Source organism: Stenella coeruleoalba (assembly GCF_951394435.1).
Source record: "Stenella coeruleoalba genome assembly, chromosome: X".
NCBI lineage: Eukaryota > Metazoa > Chordata > Mammalia > Artiodactyla > Delphinidae > Stenella > Stenella coeruleoalba.
Window position 1 is genome coordinate 47,337,382 of NC_137152.1, and position 16,731 is coordinate 47,354,112.

General features: G+C 36.8%; 1 protein-coding gene and 1 long non-coding RNA gene across 2 annotated transcripts in view; both read right to left on the reverse strand.

Moving 5' to 3' along the window:
• Window positions 1-16,731, reverse strand: part of LOC307179955 — a 163,439-nt gene that overhangs the window by 90,507 nt on the left and 56,201 nt on the right. The gene's annotated exons all lie outside the window — the stretch shown is intronic.
• On the reverse strand, window positions 12,484-13,233 carry SPIN4 (spindlin family member 4; the record flags this gene model as incomplete). The annotated part of the gene is made up of 1 exon (XM_079911678.1): window positions 12,484-13,233. The coding sequence occupies one exon, from the start codon at window positions 13,231-13,233 to the stop codon at window positions 12,484-12,486; it is 750 nt and encodes a 249-aa protein (XP_079767804.1).

Sequence of the window (16,731 nt, forward strand, 5' to 3'; positions counted from 1 at the left end):
TTCTTACAATGAATGAAGGAATGAATGAATGAATCTTATTGGTTTTGTTTCTCTGGATAATGCTGACTATACACCAATACATCTGAATTCACATGGTGCATATGCACCCCTCTAACATTTTAATGATATTTATCACATTCCTTTTACGTTGTTTTGTACAGTTTTATACACACCTTATTAGTCTGAAGGCTACTTGAAAGATAAAAGACTATGTGTTATTCATCATGATATTCCAACATACCCTCTAGAAAAATGTCTTGCACATTTTGTTTCATTTTATGAATAAATGAAAGATAAAGTAACCAAGTACTAATCAAAGTAACTACAGCAGAAAGCCTGATTTCTGAGAAACACATATGTATGTAGCTTTCTTTGGGAATAATTTAGAAGATGTCTTTAAAAACGAGCCTATATTCTTTATGTTATGAATACTTAATGAAGGGTGGATGTGGAAAATAAGTGAAGGAAAGAAAACATGAATTCCTTTCATTTTCAAAAGCCCTGAATATGGTTTAAGAAGTCATGAGTAAATCCAGAAACAGAATTAATAAGTTCAGTAAAATAAAGAGCCAATTTATTGATAATTTTTTTCTATCTTTATAAAAAAGATTTTGTCCAAACAATGGACAGTATAGACCTTTTACCTCTCATTCTCATGTTTGGGTCTGTTCAGATACAGACTAAAAGAGAAAAAAGGAAGATCATTTCACACCTATATTTACTAGTTTAGCCTTTGATTCTGTGTTCTTTCCTTTTAAATTCACACTCTCAAAATCTTGCCCATCCCCACCCCACACCTTAACTCTCTAATCTCCACAGATAAATCATAATCCAGAGGTCTTTCCTTACATAGTTAATCAGCTGCAATATTAATTCTTCTTCACAATGGTCCTTAACATTCATTTCTAAAAAATTATTAGCTTACAAATGTCTATGTGAATTTCTGTTGCAACCATTCAAATAGAATCCTTTGTTCCAGTCTCTGACATTTTTACTACATCATTCAAGACTGTCTGGTGGAATTCTGGAGGTATGCAAACTTGAATACTCATTTTGACTTCATCTCTCTTCAATCTCCTTATCTGAAGAAACCGGGAATCAGAGTTAGCAAGCTGGCAGAGCCAGGGCATGGATACAGTAGAAATGGGGGGTTCTCCAGGGATGTCAAAGAGCAAAGAAGACCCATAGTCCAATGGAGCAAAGGAGACAAAGCACAAGTGAGATCTTGTTTGATGATGAATGAGGTATTTTAAATCAGATTATTTAATGAGTGAAACTGGGACAATTTCGTATTTTTGCTCAAAACGGATGATCTCCTATCTCACTGAGAATAAATTCCAAATGCTTTACAGTGGTCCACAAGATTTGTACATGGATCTGGCCCTTGACAAACTCTCTGATCTCATCTACTCCCATTCTCCTCCTTGCTCACTTCTAGTCTGACCACACTAGACTGCTATCACAAACCTCCTGGCACATTATATCTGAAGGCATCAGCAACATGGTTTGCACCTCACTTTATTCAGGTGTTTACTCAAATGCCGTCTGTTCTGAGAGGACTTCTCTATCCATATATATATAGAATAGCATGTCCAAGACCCCATTCTGTCACTTTACTTACGCTGCTTTACCTTTTTTTCAAAGCAATCATCACAGCCTGACGTATGTATAAAGTGTGTTGGGAGGAAGAAGATGGAAATCTATCTCCACCCAGCATGATGTAAGCTGTAAGCACTATGGGAGCAAGGATTTTGTTTCTGGCTATTTTCCTCTCCTAAAACAGTGTCATGACCATTGTGTGGTCCTGCCTCTGATTTAGTGTCAGAATATGAGAGAACTCTGATATCACCAAGGAACAATAAAAGACCTTATTCTAGACTGGTGGTCCAAGGAGAAGGAGATGACTGTCTGGCTCTTCCAAATAGAAGGAATGTAAGTTTCAAGAGAATAAAGACTTTGGCAGTTTTGTTCACTGCCTGGTCAAGGTTGAGCCTCCCTCTGACTCAAAGCAACCAGGTATGATATCAATATTATCATGGAATAGTCTGAAACTTGGTTCTAGTCGAGGAGTCCAGAAAGTTAGGGGGTAAAGGCATAGTTGGTGAACACAGAATTCTACATTGATCTTTTTTTCTGTTTTCCTCCCACTGAAACATGGTTCCATATTTTGCTCACTGCTGTATACTTAACCTCTAAAACAGAGATAGAACTAGAGTGAAACTTTGCTATGTCTGAATAAAAAGTTGTGAGATATTTCTAAATCACGATGAGACAATATGAGGCCTAAAGGTCAGGGATATAAGTGTGGTGGTGGCTGTCTTCCTCCTCCCATTAGGATATATGCTCTAAAAGAGCAGGGATTTTGTTTAGATTGTTTACTGTTCTATCTCCAGATTTTAGGCCAGGGTTGAGCCTCTCTCTCTTATTGTATATTAAAAGCCCAATGTCATCACGGAATAATATAATTCTTGGTTCAGGACTTGGGGCCTAGTGAGAGAGCAAGGAACAGGAGGCATTATCATATACCTAAAATTTATATACAGTTGTATTTTTTGTTGTTCTCTAAAGACGAACTATACAGTTTGTCAGTACATATTCATCCATATAGTACATATTCATATATGTACTATATATGAATAGTACATATTCATATATAGTACATATATGAATATGTACTATATGTACATATAGTACATATTGTACATTCATATATGTACTATTCATATAGTACATATTCATCCCTCTAAGACTTTAATGATATTTATCACACTTTTTTTATGTTCTTATGTAACATTTTATACCCACCTTATACCTTTGTTATTGGACTGAAGATTACTTGAAAGATAAAAGACCATGTGCTAAAGAAAGATTTTGTTTTGTCCACTGCTATGTCTCAAACTCTTAAAACAGGGCCAGGGCTGCCCATATCCTCCTCGGAGGTGGACAGGTGGAGACAAAGGAGCAGCTGTTGGCTTTGGGCTATGGGAATCTTCATGCATTCACAGAGCTTGCCACAGATGTTCCAGTATTGTTTGTTGAAAACACTCTCTTTCCTTTGTTAAATTTCTTTGGCACCCTGTTAAAAATCAGTCAGCTGGGGAGACCTTCATGATGGCGGAGGAGTAAGACATGGAGATAAACTTCCTCCCCACAAATACATCAGAAATACATCTATATTTGGAACAACTACTACACAACAACAACATAATGCTGGAAGAAGACCTCAGACTTCCCAAAAGGCAAAAAACTCCCCACGTACTTGGCCGTGTGGATAACAGGGTCTTGGTGCTCTGGCCAGGTATCAGGCCTGTGCCTCTGAAGGGGGAAAGCTGGTTTCAGGACATTTGTCTAAAGGAAACGCCCAGGCTCCACATACTTTCAAATGGTGAAAGCTTTCCCAGAGATTTCCACATCAATGCTAAGACCCAACCTCATTCAACGACCAGCAAGCTACAGTGTTGGACATCTGTGCCAAACAACTAGTAAGACAGGAACCAAAGCCCACCCATTAGCAGAGAGGGGGCCTAAAATCACAATAAGGTCACAGACACCACAAAACACACCACCAGACATGGTTCTGCCCACCAGAAAGACAAGATACAGCCTCATCTACCAGAAGACAGGCATCAGTGCCTTCTACCAGGAAGCCTACACAACGAACTGAACAAACCTTAGCCACTGGAGACACACAGCAAAAACAATGGGAACAATGAACCTGCAGCCTGGAGAAGGAGACCCCAATAACAGTAAGTTAAGCAAAATGAGAAGACAGAAAAACACACAGCAGATGAAGGAGCAAGGTAAAAACCCACCAGAAAAACAAATCAAAAGGAAATCAGCAGTCTACCTAACAAAAAATTAAGAGTAATGAGAGTGAAGAGCAAACAAACATTGATGAACAACAACAAAAAAATGAAATTAAAAATTCTCTAGAAGGGAACAATAGCAGAATAACTGAGGCAGAAGAACAGATAAGTGACCTGGAAGATAAAATAGTGGGAAAAACCACTGAAAAGAAGAATTAAAAAAAACAGAAGAAGAGAAGAAGAAAGGGACTGAGAAAACATTTGAAGAGATTATGGTTGAAAAATTCCCTAATATGGGAAAGGAAATAGTCAATAAAGTACAGGAAGCACACAGAGTCCAATACAGGATAAATCTAAGGAGAAACACACTAAGACACATATTAATCAAACTATCAAAAATTAAATACAAAGAAAAAATATTAAGAGCAGCAATGGAAAAGTAACAAATAACATACAAGGGAATCCCAATGACGTTAACAGCTGATTTTTCACCAGAAACTCTGCAAGCCAGGAGGGAGTGGCAGGCATATTTAAAGTGATGAAATGGAAAAAACTACAACCAACATTACTCTACCAAGCAAAAATCTCATCCAGATTCAACGAAGAAATTGAAATCTTTACAGACCAGCAAAAGCGAGGAGAATCCAGCACCACCAAACCAGCTCTACAACAAATGCTAAAGGAACTTCTCTAGTCAGGAGACACAAGAGAAGGAAAAGACCTACAACAACAAACCCAAAACAATTAAGAAAATGGTAACAGGAACATACATATGGATAACTGCCTTAAATGTAAATGGATTAAATGCTCCAACCAAAAGACATAGACAGGATGAATGGATACAAAAACAAGACACATATATATGCTGTCTACATGAGACTCACTTCAGACCTAGGGACACATACAGACTGAAGGTGAAGGGATGAAAAAAGATATTCCATGCAAATGGAAATCAAAAGAAAGCTGGAGTAGCAATTCTCATATCAGACAAAATAGATTTTAAAATAAAGACTATTACAAGAGACAAAGAAGGACACTACGTAATGATCAAGGGAAAAATCCAAGAAGAATATATAACAATTTTAAATATTTATGCACCCAACACAGGAGCACCTCAAAGCATAATGCAAATGTTAACAGCCATGAAAGGAGAAATTGACAGTAATACAATCATAGTAGGGGACTCTAAACCCTCACTTTCAACAATGGACAGTTCATCCAAAATGAAAATAAATAAGGAAACACAAGCTTTAAATGATACATTAAACAAGATGGACTTAATTGATATTTATAAGACATCCCATTCAGAAAACAAAAAGTACAGTTTCTTCTCAAGTGCTAGTGGAATACAAAACAAACCTTGGTAAATTTAAGAAATTTGAAATTGTATCAAGTATCTTTTCCCACAACAATGCTTTGAGACTAGTTATCAATTACAGGAAAAAGTCTGTAAAAAATACAAACACATGGGGGCTAACAATATATTACTTAATAACCTAGAGATCACTGAACAAATCAATGAGGAAAACAAAAAATATCGAGAAACAAATGAAAATAAAATCATGATAACCCAAAACCTACGGGATGCAGCAAAAGCGGTTCTAAGAGGGAAGTTTATAGCAATACACTCCGACCTCAAGAAACAAGAAACGTCTCAAATAAACAACCTAACCTTGCACCGGTACCAATTAGAGAAACAAGAACAAAACACCTACAAAGTTAACAAAAGGAAAGAAATCATAAAGATCAGATCAGAAATAAATGAAGGAAACAATAATAAAGATCAATAAAACTAAAAGCTGGTACTTAGAGAAGAGAAACAAATTCCTAAACCATTAGCCAGACTCATCAAGAACAAAAGAGAGAAGACTCAAATTAACAGAATTAGAAATGAAAAAAGAGAAGTAACAACTAACATTCCAGAAATACAAAAGGATCATGAGAGATTAGTACAAGTAACTATATGTCAATAGAATGGACCACCTGGAAGAAATTGACAAATTCTTGGAAAAGCACAATCTTCCAAGACTGAATCAGAAAGAAATAGAAAATACAAGCAGACCAATCACAAGCACTGAAATTGAGACTGTGATTAGAAATTTTCCAACAAACAAAAGCCCAGGACCAGATGGCTTCACGGGGGAATTCTATCAAACATTGAGAGAAGAGCTAACACCTGTCCTTCTCAAACTCTTCCAAAATATAGCAGAGGGAGGAACACTCCCAAACTCATTCTATGAGGACACCATCACTCTGATACCAAAGCAAGACAAAGATGTCACAAAGAAAGAAAACTACAGGCCAATATCACTGATGAAAAGAGATGAAGAAAGCCTCAACAGAATACAGGCAAGCAGAATCCAACAGCACATTAAAAGGATCATACACCATGATCAAGTGGGGTTTATCCCAGTAATGCAAGGATTCTTCAATATATGCAAATCAATGTAAGTGATAAACCATATTAAAAAATTGAAGGAGAAAAACTTTGGCTCATCTCAATCCATGCAGAAAAAGCTGTTGACAAAATTCAAGACCCATTTATGATAAAATCCCTCCAGAAAGCAGGCATAGAGGGAACTTGTCTCAATATAATAAAGGACATATATGACAAACCCACGGTCAACATTGTTTTCAATGGTGAAAAAGTGAAAACATTTCCACTAAGATCAGGAACAAGACAAGGTGGTCCATTCTTACCATTCTTATTCAACATAGTTTTGGAAGTTTTAGCCACAGCAATCAGAGAATAAAAAGAAATAAAAGGAATCCAAATCAGAAAAGAAGAAATAACACTGTCACTGTTTGCACATGACATGATTCTATACATAGAGAATCCTAAAGATGCTACCAGAAAACTACTAGAGCTAAACAATGAATTTGGTAAAGTGGCAGGATGCAACATCAATGCACAGAAATCTCTTGCATTTCTATACACTAATGATGAAAAATCTGAAACAGAAATTAAGGAAACACTCCCACTTACCATTGCAATGAAAAGAATAAAATATCTAGGAATAAACTTACCTAAGGAGACAAAAGACCTGTATGCAGAAAATTATAAGACACTGATGAAAGAAATTAAAGATGATAAAAACAGATGGAGTGGTATACCATGTTCTTGAATTGAAGAATCAACATTGTGAAAATAGTTATATTACCCAAAGCAATCTACAGATTCAATACCATCCCTATCAAACTACCAATGACATTTTTCACACAACTAGAACAAAAAAATTCACAATTTGTATGGAAACACAAAAGACTCTGAGTAGCCAAAGCATTCTTGAGAATGAAAAATGGAACTGGAAGAATCAGGCTTCCAGACTTCAGTCTATACTACAAAGCTACAGTAATTAAGACAGTATGGTACTGACACAAATACTGAAATATAGATCAATGGAACAGGATAGAAAGCCCAGAGATAAACCCATGCACATATGGTCACCTTATTTATTTTTTAATTTATTTTTTTTTTTTTGCGTTACGCAGGCCTCTCACTGTTGTGACCCCTCCCGTTGCAGACACGCAGGCTCAGCGTCCATGGCTCATGGGCCCAGCCACTCCGCGGCATGTGGGATCCTCCCAGGCTGGGGCACGAACCCGTGTCCCCTGCATCGGTAGGTGGACTCTCAACCACTGCACCACCAGGGAAGCCCTGGTCACCTTATTTTTGATAAAAGCTGCAAGAATATACCATGGAGAAAAGAAAGCCTCTTTGAAAATTGATGCTGGGAAAACTGGACAGCTACATGTAAAAGAATGAACTTAGAACACTGCCTAACACCATACACAAAAATAAACTCAAGATGGATTAAATACCAAAATGTAAGGATAGATAGTATAAAACTCTTAGATGAAAGGATAGGCAGAACACACTATGACATAAATCACAGGAACATCCTTTATGACCCATCTCCAAGAAAAATGGAAATAAAAAGAAAAATAAAGAAATGAGACCTAATGAAACTTAAAAGCTTTTGCACAACAAAGGAAACCAGAGATAAGACAAAAAGACAACCCTCAGAATGGGAGAAAATAGTTGCAAATGAAGCAACTGACAAAAGATTAATCTCCAAACTTTACAAGCAGCTCATGCAGCTCCATATGAAAAAAATAAACAATCCAATCCAAAAATGGGCAGAAGACCTAAATAGACATTTCTCCAAAGAAGATATACATATTGCCAACATACACATGAAAGGATGCTCAACATCACTAATCATTAGAGAAATGCAAATCAAAACTACAATGACGTATTATCTCATGCCATTCAGAATGGCCATCACCAAAATATGTAGAAACAATAAATGCTGGAGAGGGTGTGGAGAAAGGGTACCCTCTTGCACTGTTGGTGGGAATGTAAATTGATACAGCCACTATGGGGAACTGTATGGAGGTTCCTTAAAAAACTAAAAAGAGAACTACCATAAGACCCAGCAATCCCACTACTGGGCATATACCCTGAGAAAGCCACAATTCCAAAAGAGTCATGTACTACAATGTTCATTGCAGCTCTATTTACAGTAGCCAGGACATGAAACAACCAAAGTGCCATCGACAGGTGAATGGATAAAGAAAATGTAGCACATATATACAATGGAATATTACTCAGACATAAAAAGAAACGAAATTGAGTTTCTTGTAGTGACGTGGATGGACTTAGAGTCCGTCATACAGAGTGAAGTAAGTCAGAAGGAGAAAAACAAACACTGTATGTTAACACATATACATGGAGTCTAAAAAAAAAAGTTTCTGAAGAATCTAGGGACAGGACTAGAATAAAGACGAAGACGTAGAGAATGGACTTGAGGGCATGTGGAGGGGGAAAGGTAAGCTGTTACGAAGTGAGAGAATGGCTTGGATATATATATACACTACTAAATGTAAAATAGATAGCTAGTGGGAAGCAGCTGCATAGCACAGGGAAATCAGCTCCATGCTTTGTGATCACCTAGAGGGGTGTTATATGGAGGATGGGAGTGAGATGCAAGAGGGAGGTGATATGGGGTTCCATGTATACGTATAGGTGATTCACTTTGTTATACAGCAGCAACTAACCCAATATTGTAAAGCAATTATAATCCAGTAAAGATGTTAAAAAATAAATAAAAGAAGTGCCAGGTTTGGCGCTAGCCCTAATCCGAGTGTCATAAAGAGGGATAACTCCAAAATTATGGGAAAACATAAGGTCTATTTCTAGTCTTGTGGTCAGGGGTTGGTGGTAGATAAATGTCTCACTACAGCCAGGATAAAACCTTCTTGACAGCTGAAATTTTGTCTTTTTCATTCAGTTGCCAATACTGTGGTTAGGGTGAAGACTCCCTGAGTGTTAGGAGTGGCAAAAGTACCTAGAACAGCAACTTGCATTCTAAAGTCAGTGTTATTGTTTTTTTGTTGTTGTTGCAATCCATATCCCAATTTTAAAAAAAGAAGATTCCATACAATAAAAACTAAAAGAAATGTCACGATATAAAGTTAATAAAAAAATTTCATGTTGAAATTTTTTTTAAAACCACAAAATCAATACTATTTTCAACTATGTTTATATTTTCAGTAAATATATAAAGCATAGACAAGATTCGCATTAAATTCATGATAGTGTGTGCTTCTGCAGTGGATGGAGATGTTATATTTTGCAAATATGCCAAAATGTTAACATTTGTTAATTTGGGATGAAGGTAAAAACAGACGTTTTTTATATCTTTCATGCTTTCCATATTAAGTTTTAATTTTTCAAAATAAATAAAATACAAAGAGAACTTAGAACTGTTATAGATGATGATTTTATTACAATGTTTTCAGAATTGAACATACCTAAGACATACGCACGTGCAACATGGAAGGACATAAAGCATCTGAATACTACAATCAAGAAGCTTGTTAATAGAAAAAGCTTTAAATTTTGTATTTCACAGAAAATATACATTCCTTTTTAATAGAAAGCTTGAATAAACCAATTACCCTTGAAGAGATAAGAAAGCTGATTAAAGATCTACCATAAAAATTGTCACCAGGATTAGGCTGTTTTTACAGCTCACTACTAGCTAATTTTTAAAGAACAAATAATTCTAATGCTATTTAAACTGTTCCAGGACACAGAAAAATGATTGAAAACACACAATTTCATTTTTTAAAGCTAGCATAATTTTAACAACAAAACTTGAAAAAAACAATTTCATTTTGTAATGTAAATGCAATAATACTAAATAAAATACTGGTAAATAATACCCAGCAATGTATCAAATGCTTATTACACCATGATCAAGTAGGATTTATTCCAGAAAATCAAATTTGTTTCAAAACATCAAATATCTACCACTCTAATTCACGTGTCAACAAACTAAAGGAAAAAAAAATGTTATACTATTTTGTAAATAGACGCTGAAAAGACATTTGATAAAATTCAGGAGCCACTTTTAGTAATAATGCTATGTAAAACAGGAATAGAAGAAATACCCTAAACATGTTAATGGTTAATGACTATTTACCAATAACCAACAGCAAATGTCATATTAATAGGGAACACTAAAGACAATTCCACGAAAATTAAGAACCAGACAGGCATGTCTGTCATAATCATTATTCAACATTGTTTTGGAGAATCCAGATCATGTAATAACAATATTAACATTATAAGAAATAAAATGATCTCTATTTGCAGGTGAGATGACTATATATCTACAAAGTCCAAAACATTCTATTTTAAAAACCCAGTGTAATTCAGAGTATTTAGTAAGCTGAAAATAGAAGGAATAAAAAATCTCTAGTTTGTCTACATTGCCAAAAATATAAATGAGGAGGAAAAAATACCCAATTCAAAATGTGACAAAAACTGTAAAAATATATAGAGATAAATTTAATCAGATGTGATGGACCTATATAACATTACAAAAACAAAAGATTTTAATGATGTACCAAAATTCTCGAGTATTAAAGATTAATATTATTATTAAAATACCTCTCTAAACAGAAATGCAGAAATGTAATACAATTCTAAGGCATCATAATTTTTTTAAATATGGAAAGGATGCTTCCAATTTTTACGTGAAAGAATGAAAGACAAATTACATAATAGAAGAAAAGACAAAAAACAAAAACAAAAACAAAAAAACTAATGATAGGGGACTTGCTTTACCAGAGTCCAAAGTTTATGGTCAAGCCAGTACAATTAAAACAATGTGATACTGGCTCAGGAACTTGAAAATGGGTGATTTATTTAATAACTGTGATAGCATAATCAGGTATCCAATATGAACAAAATGTATATTTGGACCTCTATCTCCATATAGAAAAATAAATTCCTGATGGATCAAACAGTTAAAGCTTAAAATTAAAAATTTTTTTTAGAAAACATGTAGGTAAATATTTGTATGACTAGCGGTGGGGACATTCAGCTGAAAAAAACAAGAAACCGAAAAGCTAAAAAGAAGAAAGGAATCTATCTAACTTTTTTTTAAAACCTGTAAAGTAAAAAAAGAAGATATCAGCAAAGTCAAGATTAATGATAGAATGGAGAAAATCATAACACATATGGGCTACAAGTGATTAATACACACCACATAGTAAATATAGTTAGAATTCCTACAGATTTATAAGGAAAAGATCAAAGATTCAATAGACAAATGAGCAAAGGATAAGCACTGGCAAATCACAAAAAAAGTCCAAATGGTAAAAAAAAACCTCACTGAGTTTTTCAATTAAACAAACAATACTATGTAATTTTTCACTGTTCAGATTTGCAAACATTAAAGAGTGCTGGAGAGGATGCTGGAAAATGAGCACTTTCATTTTAGATGGTAATTTTGTAATATCTCTTAAAATTAAATAAACACCTACCTAGCAGTCCCATTTCTGGGAAGCTACCCTATAGAAATAAAAGCACCAGTATGTATTGTAGCTGTGCTATGGTGGAAAAAAAAAGAGAAAACTTAAAGACCATCAATAATAGAATGGTACATAAATGGTACCATTTTGGTACATAAATATGTACTGTGTATGCAGCTTTTAGGAGAAGGGAGGAAGACAAGGAGAAATAGAGGGAGAGGGGGAATTGGTGATTTATTTAATAAATGTGATGGTACAATCAGATATCCAATGTGAATAAAATGTATAGTTGGACATCTATCTTATACCATATGGAGAGGGAGGCATGGGGGAGAGAGAGATATCTGTAGCTACTGATCAGAAGGATATGTCAAGGGAGAAAAGCAATTACAGAGAAATACTGGGGCTTGCTGTTTCTGTAGAAAGGACTACAACAAACTTTCTTTAAGAGGATTGGGAAAACATGGAAGGATATACATTATGTTCTTAACACTTGTTACCTGGGGAGAAAAAAATTGGTAAGGCAAAGAAAGAAATGGAGGAGGGTGGAGGATATAGTGTGTGTACACCATTTATTTTTCTTTATCTAGTTTTCCATTGTTCCAAATTTTACAAAAACTTTTCAAGTTTCTATTAGCACCCTATTTAAAATTTTGATTACAGAACAAGGCAATATCAAAAGTACCAAAGTATACTTCGGACAAAACTGTGGAACTAGTCAATGTAAGATTTGGAGGCACCGTAAGTAATAATAAATTCTTTAATCTCTGACTTCAAAAATGTTCTCAAAATTTCGCACGACATATTTTACATTTAACAGTTCCACAACTTTTGCAATAGCACAATGAATTTAGGGGTTTTTCACCAAACCATAGACATAAATGTGAATATCATCATCAAACTTAATGAAGTAGACAGATGGCTTGGCCACCACTTGATGGATGAAAATGCCGGTTCTCTTGGACCCATCATCTTTGGCGTGCTCCACCTGCTTGCCCACAAGGCTGTCGACAACTTCTCCAGGCTCCCGTTCTGCTGTAGGGAAATAGTAGTTGGAATCTGGAATGATGCGCAGGTCACCAGCTTTGTAGTCATCCAGCAGCGTGTACATATAAAGGACTGGATCTTTCTCGTAGGTGATGTAAAACCAAGTGTCCATCACGGGGGCTCGCGCCAGGACCATGCCCTTCCATTCATCTTTCGTACCGTGCTCACCCTCAAACACATGACCCACTGCCTTGCCAATCAGGGAATCTGCCAGGCGCGAATCAATGCGAGGAGTTGGCACTCTCTCAGGAAGGATCTCTAGCGCTAAAACTCTCTTATCTCGGTGCAGTTCTAGTCCATACACACTATCTTTGCCATCATATTTGATGATATAGAGAGTGGGCTTCACGGAAACCTGCTCAAGCACGGTGCCCTTCCACTGCTCCACAGGCTCGTTGCCTTCCTTCCAGCCGTGTTGAATGCGACAGCCCACAATGTTCCTACGGGTGAGGAAAGTGGGCTTGCGCCGCTGTTTCCTGTGGGTGTGCCTTTTCTTCATCAGGTATGCGGACACACCATCTACGCCCATCGGAGGCACTGTTGGGGGCGACATGGCTCGGGGTTTTAAGGAGACTCAGCAACGCTACCACTTACTAGATTAAGTTGACAAAAAGTCAGCACTATCCAGTATGAGATCTTTTCTCGTGATCTCCGAAAACAGAAAGATCCTGTCCTGTCCGTTCTGCTTCTCACTTCCCCAAAGGCAAGGCTCTCACCAAGGCTCGGCAGAAACGCTCTAACTCTGACCGTGGGCACTAGGACAGCGGGGGCCTCTTGACAGTATTCTTCTCTCCCGCCCGGCAGAGGTATCTGCAGCAGTGGCAGTTGCCGCAGGAGATGGCGGGCTTGCGTGTGCTGCCCGCGCCTTGCGCCCGCCCCGACTCCCAACCCTAAGTCTCCCGAATTGACCACTTAGCTGTTATCGATGGTGCTGCGGCTGTGGAACGGCGACGGAGAAGGAGAGGACGGGAAAGGGATAAGAGCGATGGCTGCAGCGCCAAAGTCACGGGCGGCGGCGGGTCTGTGAGAAGTCCGCGGGGTCTCGGTTTAGCAATGTTGCTCTGCTCGGCCTAGCTCTGGCGCCAGGGCTTTTGCCGCTTCGGGAACCCGACCCCTCAGAGCCCGCCTGAGCCTCGGCCCCGCCCCCGCCATTCCGCCTTCCGCTCAGCCAGCAGCAACTGGGCGGGTTACTGTGCACAGTGCGTTCTGTCCACACAGTCACAGGCGCTCACTCCTTCATTTCCTCACGCGTCCCCCGACCGCTTCTCTCAAACCCAAGCCAGACTGGCCGGCTCCCTTACTCCTCTGTGGCCGTCTGTCGTCCACCAGCCTCCTCAACAGCTTCTCCAACTGCTTTCTATCTTCCAGGAATTCCTCACAAAACATTTTTTTTTAATATTCAACACATACATACACAGAGTTTGTACATACAAAAATTTTTTTTTTCACTTTAAGGATTATGAGACCGGATAAGTAAATGCCGTGTATGGTCCACCATCTTGATCCGAACTTTCCTTTTTATTTTCTATCTGGTCACTCACGGTAATGCTTTTTTAATACATATATTTTTCTGAATGTAAAGTAAATGTACTGACACTGTGGAGATTTTCTGAAATTCAGTGAAATAAAAACCGAAACTAGCCTTAATATTAACATCTAGATGTACAGCAAAATGTTAACAGTTCTGATATCTCAATAAATCTATGCTTGTAGTTTACAAAATTGGTAGCAGGTTTCACATCTTTATAACTTCTTTTTAAATTCATATCATTAGTATCTTCCAAAATTATTAAATACTCTGAAAATATGTTTTTTAATGGTTCCATAATATTCCTTTGTATAGATCTTCCGTTATTTATCCTAAAATGTCTATGATGATAAACAAAATTAGTTTACTCTCATATATGGATTTATTGAGCTGGTATAAAACATTTTTTCAAAGAATATTTAATGACATGGAGATCTACATATGAGATAATAACAATGTGTGAGAAAGCAGGATATTGAAACAAAATTGTGGCTCCAATTTTGTAGAGAGAAAAAATTAAAAGGTTTTTGTGGTATATATTTGCAGTCTTTCTGATTATAAAAGTACTGCATGCTCATGTGGAAAATATGAACGATAGAAAAGAAAGTATCCATAATTTCACCTACTTCAAGTCACAGGGCTCTTATCAAAATTAAATGAAAATGTCTGTATGTCTTTTATTCCTGTATCCTACTTACAAGATGGCAATATAAACCAGGGAAGTCTAGGCTCCTCATTCTCACTCCTCCACTCTATACTAGTGAGAAGAGAAAGGCTCATATCATCATGGGTAAAAAAGACCATTAATTCTTCTGGAAATGTAGGAAAGCAGGGAAGAGAGGTGCAAGGCAGAAATTCGGGCTGCCTCCACATTACATTACCTTCCAAGGCAGGGAAAGAAAAATCTAGTCCTCATACCATTTAATAGCTGATTGGGCAGAGTATGTGTGGATCCTTCAATTCCCCACATTTCCCAGGCCAAAGGCTTTTGAGATGAGATAACTCTCCAGTACTATATTATAAGAAAGTAATTCCAAGGAGACAATTTGAAGTAAGCAAGAAAACTACATATACTAAAAGGTATTTCTAAACTCTTTAGAATTACATAGTGGTGTGTACATATTCACACATATATACAACCTACACAGTGAAAGTCAGAAAGTATGTGTAAATGTCATGTCATTATGTTCCACAAATAATGCTCCCCAAGTAATTCCCCAGACCAAGATGTGCCAAGTTATTTTTGCTTAGAAGAGCAATTGACAGGTGGGAGAAGACCACCCACCAGGCATGAAAACTCAGGACAGTTAACTCAAGCTCTTTGGTTATATACTTTAATGGAATTCTTGCTCACAGCCCTACAAAGCAATTTGAAGAGACAAAGAATTTCCAGTATCCTTCCTTCTCTAGAACTATGATTCTGATGTTTAAATCACTCCCTAGCATTATGGATTCAATGAGCCTCACTACACTAAGATGTAATGTTTACTTTGTATGTCTGCCCACTAGACTACAAACCCATTCAAGAAAGGACTTTTAAAGGACTTTTATCTCAAGTGCCTTACTCAGAATAGGTACTCAATAAGTATTTGTTATATGAATAAATAAGTGGTTTCAACTGCCCTGCTCCAATCCAAAGAAATCCTCCAAAATGAAACAAGTGGTCTTATACAAGCCTCTGAAGACTGCAGTTCTGGTGACTTAAAATCTCCTAGGGCAGCTTTATTTATCCCTTCAAAACACCCAGATTACTGATCCTATAAATATGTGTCTATAAGTCTGAAAATGATAAGGAGAACACCATCAAATGCAACATAGTCATACCTCGGAGATATTGTGGGTTCAGTTTCAGACCACCGCAATAAAGTGAATATTTCAATATAGGAAGTCACACAAATTTTTTGGTTTCTCAATGCATGTAAACATTATGTTTACATTATACTATAGTATAAAGTGTGTGTAATAGCATTATGTTTAAAAATACGAGGTATATAACATACCTTAATTAAAAATACTTTATTGTTAAAAAGTATTAACCATTATCTGATCTTCTACAAGTCACAATCTTTTTGCTGGTGGAGTATCTTGTCTCAATGTTGATTGGCTGCTGACTAATTAGGGTGGTGGCTGGTGAAGGTTGGGGTGGTGTGGCAATTTCTTAAAATAAGACAACAGTGAAGTCACTGCATCCATTAACTCTTTTCACAAAAGGTTTCTCTGTAGCATGCAATGCTATTTGATAGCATTTTACCCACAGGAGAACTTCTTTCAAAATTGGAGTTAATCCTCTTAAACCTGCTGCTCCTTTATCAATTAAGTTTATGTAATATTCTAAATCCTTTGTTGTCATTTCAACAATCTTCACAGCATTTTCACCAGGAGTAGATACCATCACCAGAAACAGCTTTCTTTGCTCATCCATAAGAAGCAACTCCTCATTCATTTAAGTTTTATTATGAGAGTGTACCAAGTCACATCTTCAGGCTCCACTTCTAATTCTAGTTCTCTTGCTATTTCCACCAC